The sequence below is a fragment of the Schistocerca americana genome, chromosome 4 (assembly GCF_021461395.2).
Source record: "Schistocerca americana isolate TAMUIC-IGC-003095 chromosome 4, iqSchAmer2.1, whole genome shotgun sequence".
Classification (NCBI taxonomy): Eukaryota; Metazoa; Arthropoda; class Insecta; order Orthoptera; family Acrididae; genus Schistocerca; species Schistocerca americana.
The window spans coordinates 488,441,748-488,460,206 of NC_060122.1; the positions used below are offsets into that span (position 1 = coordinate 488,441,748).

At 38.9% G+C, this 18,459-nt stretch overlaps 1 protein-coding gene across 2 annotated transcripts in view; it reads left to right on the forward strand.

Moving 5' to 3' along the window:
* Positions 1-18,459, forward strand: part of LOC124614053 (tyrosine-protein kinase Abl) — a 445,084-nt gene that overhangs the window by 413,766 nt on the left and 12,859 nt on the right. For both annotated transcript variants that reach the window (XM_047142887.1, XM_047142888.1), the window contains exon 14: positions 14,113-14,354. In XM_047142887.1, the coding sequence (XP_046998843.1) occupies positions 14,113-14,354 (242 nt within the window). The remainder of the gene's footprint in view (positions 1-14,112; positions 14,355-18,459) is intronic.

Genomic DNA, 18,459 nt, shown 5'->3' on the forward strand with positions numbered 1-18,459 from the left:
TCAAATTCAGGATCAGTATAGCCATCCCTTTTTTTAGAGCATTGTCTAAACAACCATACAGGTGAGTGTCTGAAAGTGCACATTTTGTTGTCAAGTATCCACAGCTGCACACAGTGAATATGATATCCAGTGGCCACCACCTCAACCAAAACACAACATTCAGGGTACAATAACTGTCAGTGGTGCACTGAATAAAAGCATAGTTGTATTTTTAGAGGTCTTTCCTTAAGTTGCCTGAGTGTACTTAGGCTTTTAAGTTTCTGTCAAAATAATAAAAACACGATAACTCGGGGCTTTAAGTTGAGGGATTAAAATTGTTCATTGTGGTGCAACTAGATTTTTATTACATAAATACCATGTGTTTAACCAAGAATTGCTTGTTTAGACATTAGTAAAATTACTTCTCTCTAAAACCTGATGTTATCTAATGAGTACCTTCAGCATCAGTGGAAAAATGCTCGTATAACAACACAAAAATGGCTAATATGCTCATGTTTAAAAGACTCTGACTGAAAACAGGGTTCCAACTGCCTCATTCAACCTTCTTCATTCTTCAGCACCTTTAAAAATTTTCCCAAAAATTTTGGCATGGGAACATACTTCCGCTCTTTTTAACTGCTCACTCCCACAAGCTCCCCTAGCTGTAACTTGCATTCACCCACTAATCCATTGCTGTCACTCAAACCAATCCGCTCCCATATGCCCATTTGCATTCATTCGCTCAGCCCAGCCCATTGTCTATATCTCTTTATGTCCCTCTGTCACTGTCCCACAGCCATAGTCTCCTTCACTCTGTCCTACTACTACTACTACTGTCTGTTTTTGCTGTCATTGTCTCCTTCTTGTCTCTCTTACTGCTAGTTCTTCATTCATTCCTTCCCACTGCTGCTGTCTGCTCTCTCCCTCTCCCTCACCCTTGCCCCGTCCCTCTCCCTCTCCTGCTCCCCCTCCCTCTCCCTCTGTTTTCGTTGTCATAGACTCTCTTTCTCCATATCATTGGTTCTCACTCACTTCCATTTCCTCCTTCTCTTTATTCCTCTCCCAGTGGCACTGTCTCCTTCACTCCTGGCACTGTTTTGTCACTGTCAACTGTGTTGCACAGCCACTCTGCCCCTCTCTTTCTCTCACACTGCCATTGTCTCCTTTGCTCTGTACTACAGACACTGTCTACAATCTTCCAGTATTTATTACTTTTCTACATCTTTCCTACTGCCACCATCTCCTTCTCTCTCAGCATACAAAGTGCAAATGTGTTCCCACGCCAAAATTTTTAAAGGTGATGAGGCAGGTAGAATGAGGCAGCTCGTACCCCATTTTACACTCACTCTTTTAAAGAGGAACATATTTGCCTTCTTGTGCTCTGATAGGAGTATTTTTCTGTTGATTTCCTTGTTTTCCTTGCCACAGCAGAGAATGTCACTTATATATAAAGAACTTTATCTTTCAGTAAACTTTTTATAGTTTATGCAAAACTAATGTTACTCCTTGATTTTAGGTGCACTAAAATTTTTCATGTCCTTCAGTACAACAGGGTACCCAGAACCCTTCTGAAGATAATGGAGATATTTTACATCATATTTCTTCATACATCATCATTTTATATACTATGTTTCCTCCTCACACCGGATTTTACATGTGTATTTTATCTGTACAAGAAGGGTAACTCTGAGCTTCTGTACCTTGGAAGCAAATGAAGGTATTAAGGAAATTTTCAAGGTTGTTTGAGATCAGGATCATAAAAATTTCAGCCATTTGCTCTTGGAATCTGTGGCTCAGCTTTGGTACAAAAAATGGTAAAACAGCTTTTTGGGGGTTCTCTAAGGAACTGTCAGTGATCTAATAAGTTTGGACTTCTGTATCTTGGAAACAGATAAAGATGTCTAGAAAATTTACAAAAATGTTCGAGATTGGGATGTTAGGAATATACTGTAAAAAAATTTCAACCATTTGCTGTGCATAGCCATCTTGGAATCTGATTTGCCCAAGCAGGAGAAAGTGTGTCGTCGTCATACTTTGACCTGTATTGTAGGATAATGACACTAAAGGATCCTTCATTGGGTATACAAATGGTCTCTTGCCCAACGGCTAATATAAAACACTTGCCCTACCTTTCTGTCACCAATAGAACCCTGGAGTATGAGCCCCAGAAGAATCCTATTTTGGGACATGTTAGGTAGCACATGCTGTCACATTTGTACCAATAGAGGTGGAGGGGGAGTAACAAGAAGATAAATCATTGAGCTGATCAGTAATGAGTGCACTCATGCTTTAGTTCTGGGCTGACAGACCATTTTTAATTGTTACAAATCCTCGTAGCAATAAGATACCCACATATCTGCTTCCCATTTTGATTTTCATTTTTCCCAGAGCTTAATGTTGAATACAGTCTCTGCTTGGAACAATTTGACTCCTGCTGTATCATCAAAATAGTTTCTTGTATGTTGTGCTCATTGATCTGTAAGCTGACTAACTTGTGTTGGATGTGTTCTGAAAATAGAGAAACTGAACAACTGTTTCAACATTCTGATTATCTGTAATTTTACAACAGCCTACAAAGTTTATCTCAGAGTAGTATACTCATTCACGTTCATTGTAAATGAAATGCAATATGCAACAGGTTTTCCTATGCTTGGACAAAAATAATTAAATTTAACTGATATAATTATGAATTGTCCAGTATATTTATTGTTTTAAGTTAAGCAATTTACTTTTTTGATTGTGCTCATTACAGTAAATAATTCATGTGGTGCCTTGCTAGACCCAAGCAAAGCTTTTCATTCTGTGTTCCTTGTATTTATACTTGTTTCTTCTTGCATTCTTTGATTTCTTGTTGTGAAAGACTAGCCGCATTTCTTGCCACTTGACCAGAATTCAATGTTTCATTTCTTGTAATAAACTGGAACATTGTCTATATAGCTTTTGAACTTGATGATCTAAAAGGTGAGGAAGACTTTTCTTCTGAAGTAATCTGACAGTGGTTGTCATTGTCAGTTTCCTTCCATGATGACATTTTTGTCAAACTTTCAGCTCAAATCCTTCTCCTAAAGCAAGCAGGTGAGAGTTGTCAGGTATCATTCTATTTGGACATAACAGAAAGTGGTGTACAAATGATGTTGATTTATTGTGAGATAAACGAGAATACATTACAAGGGCTTTGTCCCGAAGAGTACAAACACAATTTGATCAAACTTGTCAGGACACACATTAGCGGACAACATTAACATGGGGCGTTTCCACCCTCGTTCTTTATGACAGTTTCAACTTTGCTGGGTACGCTTTGATTGGTGTCTCTGAATGTCTGTGGAGAAATGGCATTCCATTGCTCTACAAAGAGGTGAAACCAGAGGAGGTAGTGATGTTGAGGTCTGAAGTGAAGTTGGCATCCTGACTCATCCAAAGGCATTCCATTGTGTTCAGGTCAGGACTCTGGGCAGGCCAGTCCATTTCAAGAGTATTATTCTCCACAAACCATGCCTCACAGATGCTGTCTTGTGACAGGGTTCAGTCAGTCATCATCTCCAAACTGTTCTCCTGCAGTACACAATACACAATGCTGTAAAGTGTGTTCATGTCCTTCTGCATTTCATCTTTTCATAAGTGCAGTAAAATGGCTACACCTTAATCACAAAAAATACCCACAAAATCATAACAGCACCTGCACCATACTCACTGTTGGCACTAAACATGATGGCAAGAAAAGTCCTCAAGACATCTGCCAAGTCAAGTCCGTTTCATCGGATTGCCAGAGTGTTTAACATGTTTCAACACTCCAAATCGTTCATTTTCAGTCCTCTGCCGCCTTCATACCAGCTCTAGTGTCACTTAATAGTGACTATAGTAATGTCTGTCGTATTAGGAACTACTTGACCATTGTACCCATTACTTTTGGTCTGCTGGTAGCACTTTGAAAGTCATGAATGATACCCTCTGCTAATTTCACACTATTTTTTTGCAACCATTCTCTGAAATACTTGATGGTTCCTGTCCAGCACTTCAGTCACATCATCAATGGTCCATTTAAGCAACTTTAGAGGGACTGACTCTCCCTGGTGGATTTGTTACTCAGGTAACATCCAGTGACTAGTTTACATACAAAGTCACTGTTGCCTCCTGACAGGCCCACTCTGCTATTAAGATCCTTTACTTACAACACAGTACAATAATAATAATAGTAGCAATAATAATAAATTTACATTCACAAAAATTTCAAGTAGAAAAAGAATTATATAAAGAAAAAATGAGAACAAATTAAACTATCAGTATGATTAAAATGATGTGATGAAAGGGCAGAAAAAAATTACATTTAAACCAATTAATTGAATAAATATAATGATGAAAGTAAATTCAATAAAAATTTAAAATTAAAAAAAAAAAAAAAAAGTACGAGATGAGCTTCATGCCCACAACCTTTTGCACATGAAGGTATTACCCTACCTATTACACCACCCAACCACTCCATAAAATATCACTTTTTTTTGACGCTGTTGAGGGTTAAGTAATATTGCAAATTTTTTCCATTGATTACTTGCAAATGAGAGCTCACTCGTGTGAATGGCTGCAGGGCATTATACCTAGGATCTTGACCTACATCACCGTGTAGATGATGTTAAAAAGTTGATCCCACCACTGGGGACCTCTCCTTGTATGTTCCAAATCTTTCTACAATCTCTGTATACAGAGTGTTAAAAAAAAAAGTGTTGAATGCTTAAAGAGATGGTAGTATGCATCGAAACAAGAAAAATATGTCCAATAAATGCAGGCCTGGAAATGCATACTTTCTGTGATAAACATGTGTTTATAGGAAGGGCTGTGCGACACTTGGTAGCAGACATTAGCACAGTCATTGCATTGGTGCACAGTCAGATGTCAGCAGGGTATTGTGATGTCTTACTCACAGTACTCTACCTACCATTGGGTTGTCTGCAGTCAGTTGTGTGGTTCAAGTCATGTTGCAAGCTACACTAATTTTTGTCTTGTTTGTGTGCCTTATTGTACAGTACTGTCAACCCTGGATATGCATCATGGTGTTTTGCCTTCTTTCAAATGTGGATTCACGTATGTATTTACTGTTATTGAAGGTTTTGTACATATAAATTGTGTAGTACATTTACATTTGTCTCTTCCACCATTTGTTAGCAATGGAAGCCTACTACTCAACAAGTGAAATGACAGTTATGGTATTCTGCTATGGTTTAGCAAATGGACAGAGCCTGTGACCCCATGCCCTCTACATTGAAAAATATCCACAGCACAGAGTGCCCTACAGTAAGCTGTTAGGCAGACTTTTTCAGCATCTGAGGGGCACCCTTGCACGTCAGAATACTGACAGGGGAATGCTTCGCATTGTCTACACACGTGACATGGAGCAGCATGTGCTACATTCAGTGGAAGAAACCCCTCGGACCAGTGCTCAGCAGCAAAACGCATGTCTCACTCTCCTGTCTGAGGGCTACTTCATGGACAATTCCTGTACCCATATCATCTTCAGTACTTTAGGCCCTAAGGCCACAGATCATCATGGCAGACGGCAATTCTGTCAGTGGCTGCTGCAGAATTGTGCAGCAGATCCACTGTTCACATCCAAGATTTTATTTACTGATGAGGCAGGATTCACAAGAGAAGGTGTTGTGAATTTCCATAACCAGCTTGTATGGACAAATGTAAATTCCCAAGCAGTTCAGGAAAGAGGACATCAATACAGATTCTCAATCACTCTATGGACAGTCGTACTTGGCTATAGATCAACAGGGCCCTACATGCTACGACAAAGCTTAACTGGGGCACTTTATCTGGATTTTCCCATTAAAGTATTGTGTGTCATGCTGAAGGCTGAGCCAATGCACCAACGAATACAAATGTGGTTCATGCATGATGGTGCACCAGCACACTTTTGTCACAATGTGAGCAAACATCTGATGCAGACATTTCAGGACCGGCAGATTGGTCGCGGGGGCCCACAATTTGGTCTGCTCGTTCGCCAGACCTCAATCCCCTAGACTTTGGTTATGGGGACACTTGAAGGGATTGGTCGATGCCACGCCAATCAATGATGTGTGGACACTACATGGTCGCATCTTTAGTACATGCCTGCAGGTAGAGCAACAACTGAGTATACTTCAAAGTGTGCATCTTTCTTTACACTGGAGACAGAGGGGTGCATTGTCATGAGTGGCTGCCACATTAAACACCTCCTGTAAACGTGTTTATCACAGAAAATATGCGTTTCCAGATCCAAGTTTATTGGACTTACTTTTACTCTCAAAGTATTAGACACTTTTTTTAACACCCTTTATAAAGGCAATGTCCTGACTGACTGACTCATCATCGCATAGCCCAAATCGTGAAGCATAGCAACTCAAAATTTGGAGGGGGTGTTGATCGTGTACTGTAAATTTTTCGAAATAGGTGGTGAAAGATTTATTGAAAACGTGTTGCTGTTAAGGCAATTTGAAGCTAGATATTTGATTTCTCATTCCAAAATAAAGAAATACGTGTTCCAACAGTTTCGAAAATTTGGCTATGTTGGGGTTGAAATAGTGTGTGAAATCAAAAAAGAAAAGTCTATGAAATCTGCTATTTTACTTCCTGGTTACAAATAGAGAAAAATACATGTTTTAGTGTTTTTGTAAATTCAACTCCTATTGGAGTCAAATAGGGCCAGACTAATTCTCTGGTATATCATCACCCAGAACAAACTGCAAAGGATAGAAACTTGAAATTTGGAGAGGGTGTGGATCTTAGACTGTAGGCACAGTTTAAGAAGAGATTGTTTGAAATTCCACTCCTAAGGGCTGAAATACGGGATTAAAGGCTTTTGAAAATATATCACCATTAAGGCAATGTTGTAGCTAGAACTATGAAAATTGGTATTTGGTTTCTCTCTCAGAAATTTAAAAAAATGTGTTTTTCACCATTTTTGGAAGTTCAGTGAGTAAGGGGGTAAAGGAGTGGGTGAATTTCTTAAAAATAAATGTTTATTAAAAAGCTACTAAATCGTTTTCAAAGCTACATCAAAGAAAGGCTTCTTGGTCAGGAATGAAAAAAAAATTGATGTTTGTGTTTTTGGATATTCAACCCCCTAAGGTAGTGAAAAAAGGATGAAATTTTGAAGGAAATATTTCATTATATTAAAAAAATTTAAAGCTATATCTATGGAACTTGGTATTATTAATACAGGAATTATTTTTTCTCTTCTTATTCTTATCACTACCCACCACCCCGTACAGCAATTCCCCCTCCCAGCCCAAACAGAATTGTGTACCCTATGTATCTGCATCTAGTGTTATCCAAATGTTTGTACACCGTGTAAGTGGGTACCAGCCCAATATATACCTAGTCAGATATTGGTAACTGCCTAAAAACCATATCCTGGCTGGCCAGCATAATGGACTTCCTCATTAACCCGACAGGCGGATTTGATCTGGGATCAATTTGTCTCCCCGAATCCCAGAAATGACGTGTAACGTGGACGACTACCCAGACAGGTTAATACAGGAATTCATTATTGTCTGTAATATTCCAGCACTGTTTTTGGTAGTGTGTGAGATAGGGTCTTGAATAACCAAGACATTAGTCTCAAACCAAACACTGTGTGTATATTTGTGGATGTGAAACAGGAACTACTTACAGAATACATCCGAAGCATCTTCAGATATATCATCAATGATGTCATAGAAGGATCCTTCAATAGAATCGTTGAGGCATGTACACAAATGTCAATTCCATCAAGAATAACTTAAAGATCAGTAGCCCGTGTTCACATGCCTAATTCTTATGTTCCACAGGAGATTATATACTGATAAAAAGACACCAGGAGGGCAGCAAAACCAATACAAAGGTGTCAATATGAAGAAATGTCAAATTAGTGTTGTTAACTGCGAGATTATTGCTTCTATTCTACAAGTACGTATATAATTCGCAGGCCAACCGTCCCTTCCATGGAGAAGGATTCATTACATCACTACTAATCATTTCCCTTTCTGTTCCACTCACAAATAGAACAAGGGAGCAACGACTTATCTGTATGCCTCTGTACAAGCCCTATTTTCTCATACCTTATGTTCATGGCTCTTATGCAAAATGTACTTTGGTACAGCAGGATCATTTTGCAGCCGTTTTAAATGTTGGTTCTCTAAATTTTCTCAATAGCCTTCCTTGAAAACAACATCGCCATCCCTCAAGTGATTCCCACTTGAGTTCCCAAAGCATCTCCATAATGCTTGCATGTTCATTGAAATCTAGCAGCCCACCTTGAATTGCTTTGATGTCTTTCTTTTATCCAGCCTGGTGGGGATCCTAGACCTTGAGCAGCACTCTCGAATATGCCGCATTAGTGTTGTATATGAAATATCTGTTACATATGAAACACACTTTCCTATAACTCTCCCAGTAAACTGAAGTTGCCATATGCCTTCCCCACTATGTTCCATACATGCTTGTTCCACTTTGCTATGTTATGCCTACATATCTAATCAACATGACTGTGTCAAGTAGCACACTATTAACGCTGTATTCAAACATTATGGGATGGTTTTTCCTGCTCACCTTCAAAACATACATTTGTCTATATTTAGAGTTATCTGCCATTCATCGCACAAACTAGAAATTTTTTCGATCAGTATATTGGCTATGTGTCGCTGAAGACCCGTGGCATTTCAGAGAATGACATTGTAGACAAAGCAGCTAAGTGAGAATAGTTGCAACTTCAATCCCCTTTAACTAGTGCCAGGCACAGTCAGCATGGACCACCACTATGAATGAGTGTGTGGTTTATGACTTGGGACCCCAGATCACCTAAGGAGCAATAATCACAAGAGAAATAGAGGAAGAGCGTCAATCTTTTACTGGGTAATAACCTATTATTATTATTATTATTATTATTTGATGATGATGATTATCATATAACAGAAGTAGGTTATATATTCATCTTGTTTTATGCTCTATCAGCCTTTCACTTCTGAAATACCCTGTAACAATACAAACTCAACATTACACTGCACATGCACTTGGTAGTATCAACAAAGTTGGACACATCAAAAAATCTAGACAGAAAAAGGCAACAGCAGACCACCTGCACTAGGACCATGAGAATGCCACATTGCCAGTATGTTCTGTCACCAAGTAACGTGATTCATTTTCAAAGAATATTATTTAATGCAGTGTCGTGAACATTAGGACTGTTTCTCTTTTGGTTGTCATGTAAATATCGATGAGCATGCGTAACACATTGTATTACTGTCACAAATTTTGCTGCTGTAGTTTTCACTTGTTGCAGGACTTTCATGGTATTAACTTTGAAGTCTCCATTACAATATCTAAATTCTGAGACTGCAAATACATACGCATTACACCTGTGATTCATGAATAGATAGGAACTTAAAACAATTTGGAGCAGGTTACACCTGTGATTCATGAATAGATAGGAACTTAGAACAATTTGGAGCAGGTTAGTTTTCAAACCCTATTCTGTCCTAATTATTAATTTGAAACAACATTAAGTGATGAGTTCCAGACACAGTAGAGCACCACAATAGCATCTTTAAATTGATCATTCCAAAAGCAATCTGTGTATTTGTTGATTACTTTGAATTTTCATTTGGGTTGAAACATGATGACCCTTTATCTTTTTAAATATGTCAAAATCAAAAGTCACGAGTAGTTTCTTTACCAGTGCCATAGTGGTGTGTGTGTAAGAAGGTGGATGTTGGGATAGTGCACAATGATAAGGGGTAGTGTACCACATGATGCTCCAGCCAGTAGCATCATTCTACCACACCTGACCAAAGCATCTACTCCAGGGTGTCAGTAGAACGTTTAGCTTTGATTTCATGTTAGTTAGGCATGGTGAAGGTACTTTTGGCACTGGAGTGTTGATTGTAGATGGGGTAAAGCAAACAAAACAAGTATAACATTAAGAAGCTACATTGATAGTTTTATGAGAATATAAATTTAAATAGTGACCCAGTGTAACATTTATCATGATACGGCCAGTTATAAGGATAGGTAATGGCTGAAAAGTACGGCATGAGACAAAGGCAGAGACCACCCTGGTGGCAGCGGTACTGGGTATGCTCAGCTTTGCCACCATGCAGCTGCCTTGTTACTTGCACACCACTATAGATCACTTCGATTCACTATTCAATGTGACAACAACTCTGTTTTTAAAAATGTCAGTGTATGTATATAAAAAATAGAGGGAAACATTGCACGCGGGAAAAATATATATAAAAAACAAAGATGCTTTAACTTACCAAATGACAAAGCACTGGTACGTTGATAGACACAATAAATAAATAAAAAACACACACACAAATATTCAAGCTTTCGCAACCCATGGTTGCTTCATCAGGAAAGAGGGAAGGAGAGGAAAAGATGAAAGGATGTGGGTTTTAAGAGAGAGGATAAGGAGTCATCCCAATCGTAGGAGCGGAAAGACTTACCTTAGGGGGAAAAAAGGACAGGCATACACTCGCTTGCCTGCTCGTGCGGACACACACACACACACACACACACACACACACACACAGGCAGACATATGTAAATGCATAGAGGTTGGGCCGAGATGTCAGTCGAGGCGGAATTACAGAGGCAAAGATGTTGAATGACAGGTGAGATACGAGGGGCGGCAACTTGAAATTAGCGGAGGTTGAGGCCTGGTGGGTAACGGGAAGAGAGAATATATTTAAGGACAAGTTCCCATCTCCAGAGTTCTGATAGGTTGGTGTCGGTAGGAAGTATCCAGATAACCAGGACGGTGTAACACTGTGCTAAGATGTGCTGGCCGTGCACCAAGGGATGTTTAGCCACAGGGTGATCCACATTACCATCAAACACTGTCTGCCTGTGTCCGTTCATGCGAATGGACAGTTTGTTGCTGGTCATTCCCACATAGAAGGCTTCACAGTGTAGGCATGTCAGTTGGTAAATCACGTGGGTGCTTTCACACGTGGCTCTGCCTTTGATCGTGTACACCTTCCAGGTTACAGGACTGGAGTAGGTGGTGGTGGGAGGGTGCATGGGACAGGTCTTGCCACATTGTGGAAATCATCAGTGAAAGTTCGGAGTTGCAATGAACTCTTTTATTACTGTGTAGGCTGTGTGCAACAGTGAACCATTGGGGTTACAAACTGAATACATCTTGACACTCTGAAAACTGGCTACAATCTGCATCATAACAATGCTGTTGCACATCTACACTTACAGTAACACTCAGTAGTACTGTTTAAGATATAGATTTACAAAATTACAACAGAATATTAGCAAACAGAGATAAACTGTGCACAGAATAATTTAGGTACACTATTTCCTAATTAGTATGTATAGGTAGTTTTGAAATAAACAATTCAGAAGCTTGAAACCCGATAATATACAGAAATTAACAATGTGAGTTACATTTGATTAATTTATAAGCAAAGTATAAGTTGTGTCATTTTCCTAACAAAAATTGGAGTTACAAATTAAATATGAGTTTATTCAATAGTAGCCACATAGTTCAAAATGGTTGCTAGCACTGAAAATCAGTATATGTTTACATTTGTAATAAAGGGCTGCATAATTTGCCTTTAATTACAAATGATATTGCAAGTATTTTACATTGCTGATGTATTATATGGCAAACTTTGATGAAATAATGCATACAATGTGAATAGAATATGAGACAAATATAAATTCTAATGAACATTGGTAATCATTAAAGAACTTAGCTAATTAGTGGCTTCACTGTTAACAAAAAATCTTCCTACCAGTTACAGAGTCTGGATATTAAGTATACTCGAATCTGACATCGTCATGAACTTTCTGTTTTGCTTATAACCAGAACTTCTTTATTAACTACTTGTAATTCACATAGTAATTAGCATCAAACTACAGTATTTTATATTCATGTTTGAGACTTAAATGGCTCATAAGAGGGTGTTCTGGAACAGGTCGAATACTTAAAACATGTTACAAATAATCTAAGACTAATGGATGGACTAACTGTTGGCAAACATTACTCAGATGGATGCTCATCTGCGTATTCCTGGCTCTTCTACTTCTTATTCCCATTCTCTGTATCACAGTCATTCAGTTTTTCAAGATTTTCATATATTTCCTTTTCATAATTTTTGTAATGCGATCACGCCAATCTGTTTATCTGTAATGGCACATTCCTCGGTTAAAAGTTACAATTTTGATTTTGATGTGAGTGTGGTGGTGGTGGTGGTGGTTATTGTTGTCGTGATGGTAGATGAACATTTTGAGTAGTTGTAGTAACAGCTTTTTCCTCTCTATGGAACTGCTCCATGAAAAACTGCAGTGTTGTGTTTCTTCACCCAACTATGTCTTATCTATCCTCTGAAATTTTTAGTAAGTTTTTCTCTATTTATTCAGTTACATCACCAGGTGATGTGATAAGCACATTACATGTTTAGCTTGGATACCCAATGGTTAGAGTACAAGGTGATTCAAAAAGAATACCACAACTTTAAAAATGTGTATTTAATGAAAGAAACATAATATAACCTTCTGTTATACATCATTACAAAGAGTATTTAAAAAGGTTTTTTTTTCACTCAAAAACAAGTTCAGAGATGTTCAATATGGCCCCCTCCAGACACTCAAGCAATACTCGATACTCCAACTCGTTCCACACTCTCTGTAGCATATCAGGCGTAACAGTTTGGATAGCTGCTGTTATTTCTCGTTTCAAATCATCAATGGTGGCTGGGAGAGGTGGCCGAAACACCATAAGAAAAAATCGCAGGGGGTAAGATCAGGGCTTCTTGGAGGCCAGTGATGAAGTGCTCTGTCACGGGCTGCCTGGCGGCCGATCCATCGCCTCGGGTAGTTGACGTTCAGGTAGTTATGGACAGATAAGTGCCAATGTAGTGGCGCTCCATCCTGCTGAAATATGAATTGTTGTGCTTCTTGTTCGAGCTGAGGTAACAGCCAATTCTCTAACATCTCCAGATACTGTAGTCCAGTTACAGTAGCACCTTCGAAGAAAAAGGGACCAAAAACTTTATTGGCTGAAATGGCACGGAAAACGTTCACCTTGGGCGAGTCACGTTCATACTGAGTTGTTTCCCGCGGATTCTCAGTGCCCCATATACAGACATTGTGACGGTTGACTTTCCCGTTAGTGTGGAAAGTTGCTTCATCACTAAACACAATCTTTGAAACGAAAGATTCATCTGTTTCCATTTGAGCAAGGATAAAATTACAGAAATCGATTCTTTTAATCTTATCAGCTGCAGACAGTGCTTGAACCAATTTCAGACGATAAGGTTTCATAACTAACCTTTTTCGTAGGACTCTCCATACAGTTGATTGTGGAATTTGCAGCTCTCTGCTAGCTCTGCGAGTCGATTTTCCTGGGCTGCGAACAAATGCTTGCTGGATGCGTGCTACATTTTAATCACTCGTTCTCGGCCGTCCAGAACTTTTCCCTTTGCACAAACACCCATTCTCTGTAAACTATTTATACCAACGTTTAATACACCACCTATCAGGAGGTTTAACACCATACTTCATTCGAAATGCACGCTGAACAACTGTCGTCGATTCACTTCTGCCGTACTCAATAACACAAAAAGCTTTCTGTTGAGCGGTCGCCATCTTAGCATCAACTGACGCTGACGCCTAGTCAACAGCGCCTCAAGCGAACAAATGTACAACTAAATGAAACTTTATAGCTCCCTTAATTCGCCGACAGATAGTGCTTAGCTCTGCCTTTTGTCGTTGCAGAGTTTTAAATTCCTAAAGTTGTGGTATTCTTTTTGAATCACCCTGTATATTGTTTCTTAATTTATGTGTCATTTGTTGGTGACAAGTTGAGAATTTGTGATGTAGAGCTTTCTGGGTATATCAGAATTAAAATTTGGATTTGGCTAATGTTTTGAAGATACAAGGTGTGTGTGTGTGTGTGTGTGTGTGTGTGTGTGTGTGTGTGAGAGTGAGAGTGAGAGTGAGAGTGAGAGAGAGAGAGAGAGAGAGAGAGAAACACAGGATAGGAAAAGTCATTGTTATTTTTTCACATGTATTAAAAGATTTATTTTTTGAGTTAGTTTATTTAGCATATCTTATCTGTAATTACACTTATTGAATGTAATCGCAGACACTGTTTCTCTGCAGGTATAACACGAGATCTGCAGAGCTTGGCAGCTAGCAATAAAGGTGACAGTGAGAGTGACCTTCAAGATCAAACACCGGATACTGATGACTCAGGGGCACACTCTTATCCTGATGCACCCACAGGAGCTTTCTTTCCTTCCACTAGTTCCTTCAAACGTGCGCCAATCATGGGTAATCGAGGCTTAGAGCAACGAGGAAAGAAGTCTCGAGCCTCGGCCACTAAAGAATCTTCATCCCAAAAGGTAAAACTAATTTCACTACTCAAAACACTAATGTCAATATACAAAGAACATGTATAGAGATTTTTGATGATGGTGTACCTTGAATTTTAATTAGCAAACCAGGCTGTATGTTACTCTTCCGTTCAGTATCAAAATGAAACTGCCATGTAACCAGTTCATTTAGAATGAAGGCAGTAGGGCCCTACTGGTTTCCACACAATTTATTTTCTCCTGTTCATCACTGTTTGAAGTTACGGTACACAGAAAAGAACCAGATGGTACACCATGGCCTACACACATAAACTCACACACAGAGTTGCAAACATCCTAAAGAGACAGGGCTTCAAAATAGCATATAAGCCTGGGTAAACCCTCCAGTCACACCTAAGCCAGCCAGCTACCGAGAGGGACAAATTCCAGCAATCAGGAATATATAAACTTGAATGTCAAAGTTGTGATGCAGTATACATTGGCATGACCTGCAGGAATTTTGAAACACGATACAAAGAACATATCGGATGTTGGATGTATGAAACAAACCATTCCACATTTGCAGAACATTTAAAACACCATAACCATCGTCCTACAAACTTGGAACAAGAAATGAAAATAATGAGAATAAGCAACCATGACAAACATCTTATACAAACACAAGAAAACTTCCACATCCAGAAAGCCAAAGCAGGAAACAAACACATGATAAATGAACAAACACACATCAGCACAGGCTCCCTACTACACTTAATAAAGGAAACGATAAGATAAAACACAAAATCTCTTCCCCCTTAACCTTCTGGACACACACACACACACACACACACACACACACACACACACACCACAAAAAAAGTGTATCACACCAAAACACACACAAGCAGAGCCAACAATATATATACTGAAACACACACACACACACGCACACGCACACACACACATGCACACGTACACAAACGCACACAGAAATACATACAAAAGTAAATCACAGATACTTCAATAATTACACTTGAATGTTTGGCAATAAGATTCGTTCTTTGGCAAAAACATTTGACAGTCAGCAACAGAAACCAAAACATTGCACTGAAACAAGCATTCAGTTCATAGTGCTGTGGAATGGGGGGGGGGGGGGGGGGCAAATTGGCTTTCATAAGAAGAAGAACACCAAAAATGCAACAAGAACATAATATGTAAGAAATTGTCCACACAACCTGTAAGTACAGTTCAAAACATTACTACTTAATAGGAAATACCAACCACCAGAACTGTTTATAACCTATAGGTACAGTGACAAAAATGTAAATTAAATAGCATGCATATGTACATATTCCAGGCCACTGATGATGCATTGCAGGAAATAAAGGCGAAACGCGTATGATACTAAAATTGTGTTTTATTCAGTTGCTGTCAGATGGTCCATAAGTAAAAATTATCAATATACTGTAATAATTCACGTAACTAAGGAAGACCGGACTACAAAAGTTGAAGATGTCTGTTTGAAGTTAACCATTCTGCCTCCCAACTTTTACTTCACTTTTTAAAAATGCAGTTCTTGTTACGTCATATAAATAGCATCATTTTTTTCTCAGAATGTAATGCTCAAAGATATCTTGCAGGTTTTCCTGCACTTTGTGTCTCATTTTTCATTCTAGCCTACTTGAAAAGTGAAAAGTTTTAAATCTTGTTCACACTTTCTGAAAATGGGCAGTTGTTTAAAGAAAGAACATACAAAGGTAGAGCAGAGTTCAAAATGAGTGTCTGTTGTGACACCAGTATGATAATTCACAAAAGATAGTGTTATTAGAGGTACCAACTTCAAGGTTCTTAAAAACCCAGTAACATGTAGAATGATATCCAAAGAATTCTTACCTATGAAAGCACTAGCTTCCACAAGAAGAGTAGTGACGGACTCTTGCTATCATATAAACGTTGACATTCCATGCTTTGGAGATGAGTGATGTAGCCCCTCCTTTGCATACATTACACTCCAAAAAAGACGAGTGATATAGGACCTATTTTTGTCGTTTTTCAGGTTTGTGAATGTACTCCAACATTTCTCCTAAGTCTGTCATCTGTGTAAAAGTACTTTATGATACTTCTGCTGCCACGAGAAAATGCAGTTGGAAGCACATGTCACTCATATTGGCGAGAAGGGGTTAAGACAACAATGCAACTTTTTCTTTTGTGGCATTCATGTTCCCTTTGTTGCCACACATCATACTCATACCACACGTCATATGCAGTGCAAAAGACGTCAGTTGTCGTCTGCTGCTTGCTTTGTATGTACTTTCAAGAAAGCCTTACAGTACTGTGCTGAAAAATAGAATAGGGCTAGCTAAGATCTAGTTGGCCAGAAGCTTAAACAAAAATGAACTTAGGTTTTGCAGACAAGATGCTTTGTTGTTTATGAAATGGAAAGACACTAAATCCATATGCAAACTCTGCAGGCTGCCATATGGTGCATGGTGGAGGGTCCCTGTACCACTTCTTGTCATTTCCTTTCTTTTTCCCCTTTGCAAATAGAGCGAGGGAAGAATGAATGACTGCCTATATGCCTCCATACAAGCCTTAATCTCTCTTGCCTTGTGTTGATGATCCTTATGTGAAATGTACGTCAGTGGCAGTGGACTTGTTCTGCTGTCAGCTTCATATGCTGGCTCTCTAAATTTTCTCAGTAGTGGTCCTCAAAAAGGATGTCATCTCCCCTTCAGGGGAATTTGAGTTCCTAAAGCATCTCCGTAATACTTGCATGTTGATCAAACCTGCCAATAACAGATCTAGCAGCCCACCTTTGTATTGCTTCAATGTCTTCCTTTGACCCAGCTTATCAGGAACCCCAAACACATGAGCAATGCTCAGGAATGGATCCCACAAGTGTTCTGAATATGGTGTCCTTTACAAATGAACCACAATTTCCAAAAACTCTACAACTGAAGTCGACCGTTTGCCTCATCTACTATGATCCTTACATACTCATTCTATTTCATATTACTTCGCAAAGTTATGCCGAAATATTAAATTGACCTGGTTGGTCAAACAGCTCACTACTAATGCTGTATTTGAACATTCCGGCATTGTTTTACCTAATCATCTAAAGTAACCTACATTTCTCTACATTTACAGCTAACTAGCTTTCACCGTACCAACTAGCAGTTTTGTCTAAGTCATTTTTTATCCTCCTACAATCACTCAATTTCAACACCTTCCTGTACACCACAACGTCATCAGCAAACAGCCACAGACCGCTGCTCACCCTGAAGTCTTTGAGCTGTCACGTATCTGGGAACCTATTCTGTAGGCTCGTATCTTGAAGAGTCTGCAATGGAGTACCGTAGAAATTCTAGGAATGTGGAATCTGCCTGTTGCCCTTCATTCATAGTTCACAGTATATTATGTGAGAAAAGGGCAAGCTGAGTTCCATATGAACAGTGCTTTCTAAAATTGTGCATTGCCACCTCAAGGATCTGTATTAAATTCTAACTTATGCTCAAGAATTTTGCAGCAAACCTATGTTGAGGTTTTTGGTCTGTAATTGTGTGGGTCAGTTCTTTAACCATTCTTATATACAGGAGACATGCGCTTTTTTCTAGTCACTTGGGGCTTTGCGCTGGGTGAGATTCACTATAAGTGCAAGATAAGTAAGGGGCCAATTATGTCCTCCATATGGGAGTATGTGTGATGGTCAAATAACAGTATGTTTGTAAGATCCTCCTGCATGAACAGTTTCTTCATTGCAAAATTTAAAACTTCAGCTTGCTTTTTGCTGTCTTGTACTGCCACACCAGATTGGTCAATGAATGACTGGATAGAAGCCTTTAGTTACCTTCGTGATTTTATGTAGGACTAGAGTTTTCTTGGGAATGTACTAGGAATGTATTTCATTTGACAACTAAACATAAAATGATTATATCTAAAGTCAACATGAGAAATTTGAAAATGAAGAAACCGCAGGACAGTTGTTTAATCCACAATCTTTTATTGTGTACACATGACTGGTTTCGGAACAATTAAATTTGTATCGTCAAAGGGGTTAGGATGGTCTCAGTGATTCAGTGATTTTCTTTTCTACACCAGATGATGGAACTTCAATTGTTCCAAAACTGGTCATGTGTACACAATAAAAGATGGATGA